At 37.0% G+C, this 3,350-nt stretch overlaps 1 protein-coding gene across 1 annotated transcript; it reads right to left on the bottom strand.

Annotated features, from left to right (window-relative positions):
• Window positions 1–1,561: 1,561 nt before the first annotated feature.
• LOC107679108 (uncharacterized) lies at window positions 1,562–3,311 on the bottom strand. Its single transcript, XM_016474561.1, has 2 exons — window positions 2,396–3,311; window positions 1,562–1,770 (listed from the first exon to the last, which is right to left on the bottom strand). Exons 1-2 carry the CDS (start codon window positions 3,294–3,296, stop codon window positions 1,562–1,564), a joined length of 1,110 nt encoding a protein of 369 aa, XP_016330047.1. The 5' UTR covers window positions 3,297–3,311.
• Window positions 3,312–3,350: the final 39 nt, after the last annotated feature.

The raw sequence follows: 3,350 nt of genomic DNA, 5'->3' as shown, positions 1-3,350 counted from the left end.
TACTTTACTATATTTACTATATACTATGTATATAAAAATAGCATTTTTACTTACTGTATTGGTCTTGTTTTAAGCATAAATCTAAATGTATTGACGTTTATCATTAAAACAAGAAAATTAACTTTATTCAAGATATATTTAAAGGATTTTTTGATTTTTTGATACAAGACAAAAACATACTGATTAAAGACAATTTTGCCTCGCAACAGCCAATAAGCCAAAAACTTCTATTTTGATATTGTGGAATTTTGAAGGACTCCTATGTAGTAATAATGTGTGTAAGCAAGAGAAAGACATAAATTAGTTCTATTGTAGGAAAAACACAAAATCTCAATCCAGTAATCAGATCTCAAACAACATGCATTTAAAACAGGAGATTAATGTTTATTTTTCTGTAAGAGTGTTGATGGCTGCTCTCTCGTCCTGATATGAGTTTACTAGCAGAGCACAGATTCCCTTTAAAAGTCAATAATGCTTCACATGCTTTCTTCACAGCCTTCATGTGACTGCCTTCCTTGACAGATTTTGTTTATGAGAATGCTCTGAGAGACATCTGGAGTTCCTATTGATAGACAAATAGCAACACAGATGTACTTTATTGATCCCCCGAGGAAACGATAGAAATAAGTATGGAGGCTTTTAGCCACTTAAAACTGTCATCGCAAGTTTGTCAACAAATAAATCTATGAGCAAATAAATGGTTGGGAGTCTGGGTTTTGTGGTATGGATTACAGGCAGCAAATCTGTTGTGAAGACTTTGCCAATAATTCAGTGTTAACTTGGTGTAAATGCAGATATTGTCCATTGTTTAGATGAATAGAACCTCCTGGGTTAACAATCCACTGTCATTGAACCTTACAGTCTGACAGAATGTAACAATCATGGCGTCTAATTAGAATGTAGCATTGGAGAGATATGAGCATTAAATGTGTCCTTACCGGATGAAGTGTTGTTTACTCACAGCTGGTCATGCATTTAAAATCATTATCATAATAATATGCAGTGAACACTGTGTGGTCTGGGAAGCTGCTCAGTTTATAATATTGCATTCATTGGAAATAAGTGCAAAAGTTTTCGATTGTCTGTCAATTACAGCAACTGAATACAAGGCTGTAAACAGTGGACAATCTGAAAGCATCACTTCTTGAAAAGACAATGTTCCTCTCAGTGTCTATGGTGCCCTTAATTAAATTTAATAAGCATTAAATGTTAATGTAGCAGTACAGCTTAGATGTTCAGCACCTTGGTCAGCGGCAAGGACATTCAGCACCATGGACAAGGCCAAATTGTCCACATTTCCTGGGCCAAATAACAATTGGTCAGGTCTTTCAATTATTATTATTATTATTATTATTTAAATATAACAACAACACTAATAAATATTATACATTGTACTATACTAACAATTATACATTTAAAAATATATATTAAAAAAAAATAATTTTTATTCATAATTATTATTATTATTTAAAATCTTATTTTAAAATGTTTTATTTTATGATGTACATTATATATATACACTGAACAAAATTATAAATGCAACACTTGTTTTAGATTTATTTCAGTTCAATGTTGTATAAAGGTCATCCAAAAACACATACCTCTGCAAAAACTCCAGGGTCGATGCCAGTTCTGAGGGGTAATGGATGTTAAAGCAATAATAGCTCCCAAACATCATGCAGAGGGCAGAAATTAAGGAGGGGATGTTGTCATGTACAACATTTCGATCCACACACAGCATGAATCGCTTCGACGAAAAGCAGGATCCACCTAAAAAGAAAGAAGAAAATACATTTAAATCAAGTTAGATTTTATATTTAATTATAAAAACATAACAGTAAAAAAAATGAACACTTTACAGTAAGGTTACATTTGTTATCATTAGTTAACAAATGTACATTTAACAATTTTTGGGAAGTCGTGGCCTAATGGTTAGAGAGTCGGACTCATAACCCAAAGGTTGCGGGTTCGAGTCTCGTACCGGCAGGGATTGTAGATGGGGGAGTGAATGTACAGCGCTCTCTCCCACCTTCAATACCACGACTGAGGTGCCCTTGAGCAAGGCACCGAACCCCCAACTGCTCCCCGGGCGCCGCAGCATAAATGGCTGCCCACTGCTCCGGGTGTGTGTTCACGGTGTGTGTGTGCACTTTGGATGGGTTAAATGCAGAGCACTAATTCCAAGTATGGGTCACCATACTTGGCCACATGTCACGTCACTCACTCACTCAATATACTTCTACAGCATTTATTAATCGTTGTTGGTTAACATTTATTAATTCAATTAATGGTAACAAATGAAACCTTATTGTAAATTGTTACCAAAAATTAGAAATGGCAGAGAAACTGAAACACCAAGAATGGGGGAAAAAAAAGAAAAAAAAAATTAACTTACCACACACAACATGGGTGGGAGTCAAATTTACTTTGTCCATTTCTACTTCCTCTGCCAGGCTTGTGTCCTCCACATAATGGAACATTGCGTCTTCCTTCTCGTTAAAGTAGGAGAGCAAAAGCAGCAACATCTCGGTCACGTCTTGAGAGCAACCACCCACCTGTTCCCTCATCACGTTACACTTTGTTACAGCCTGCAGGAATTTTTGGTTCTTGTTCACACCAACAGTACTGAAGTAGTTCAAGAGTCGTTTCCCCTTCAATTCCAGATTCCGCATGAAAGTTTCTTTAAGACCAATTCCGGTAAGTTCCTTGAAGTGAACTGCCATGCCAAGTTCATTGAACCAAAATGGCCACTCCTCCAGAAGGCATTTTATATTTTTACCCTGGTTGACTTGTTTACGCTGTGTGTAGAAAGTCAACTTCATTAGATGTTTGACCTCCTCTAGATTTGCAGCAGTTTGCTGAGACATCATCTTCAGTTTTTCTTTCTTTTCCTGTTGGCTTTCAGGGGTCTCTCCAAGGGGCAGGAATTTTACGTCCCAGTTAATGCACCCATAAGTATCCTGGATTGCTGCTCTCTGTTCTGGAGGAATTTCATCAGTGTCAGAGTCATCAGTACAATGCTTTCGTTTTCTTATTTTGGGTGTGGAAGATCGCTTCACATTTTCAATCCTATATTGCAACTGCTTAACTAAAGAATGGTACCCTGGCCCAATGACATCTCCTTCTATTATGTCTTGCAGAGATTTGGGATATTTCGCCACCAACTTTTTGGCAACTTCAATAGAATTCCTTTTACTTGGGCAAGAGCATTTTCGCATGATCTCATTCACCACAATCCGGACCATCTCTCTTCTCATACGTGGACTTGGTCGTTTTCCCCTCTCCAAAAACTGCATAAGCTCCTCCGGGAACTTATCCCATGGTATCAGAAAGGTATCCACCCAGTCTAT

This window comes from Sinocyclocheilus anshuiensis, unplaced genomic scaffold (genome assembly GCF_001515605.1).
Source record: "Sinocyclocheilus anshuiensis isolate Anshui unplaced genomic scaffold, SAMN03320099.WGS_v1.1 scaffold2098, whole genome shotgun sequence".
In the NCBI taxonomy this organism is placed as follows: domain Eukaryota; kingdom Metazoa; phylum Chordata; class Actinopteri; order Cypriniformes; family Cyprinidae; genus Sinocyclocheilus; species Sinocyclocheilus anshuiensis.
Note: the sequence above shows the minus strand (reverse complement) of the source record. Positions and strands in the feature narration are given on the sequence as shown.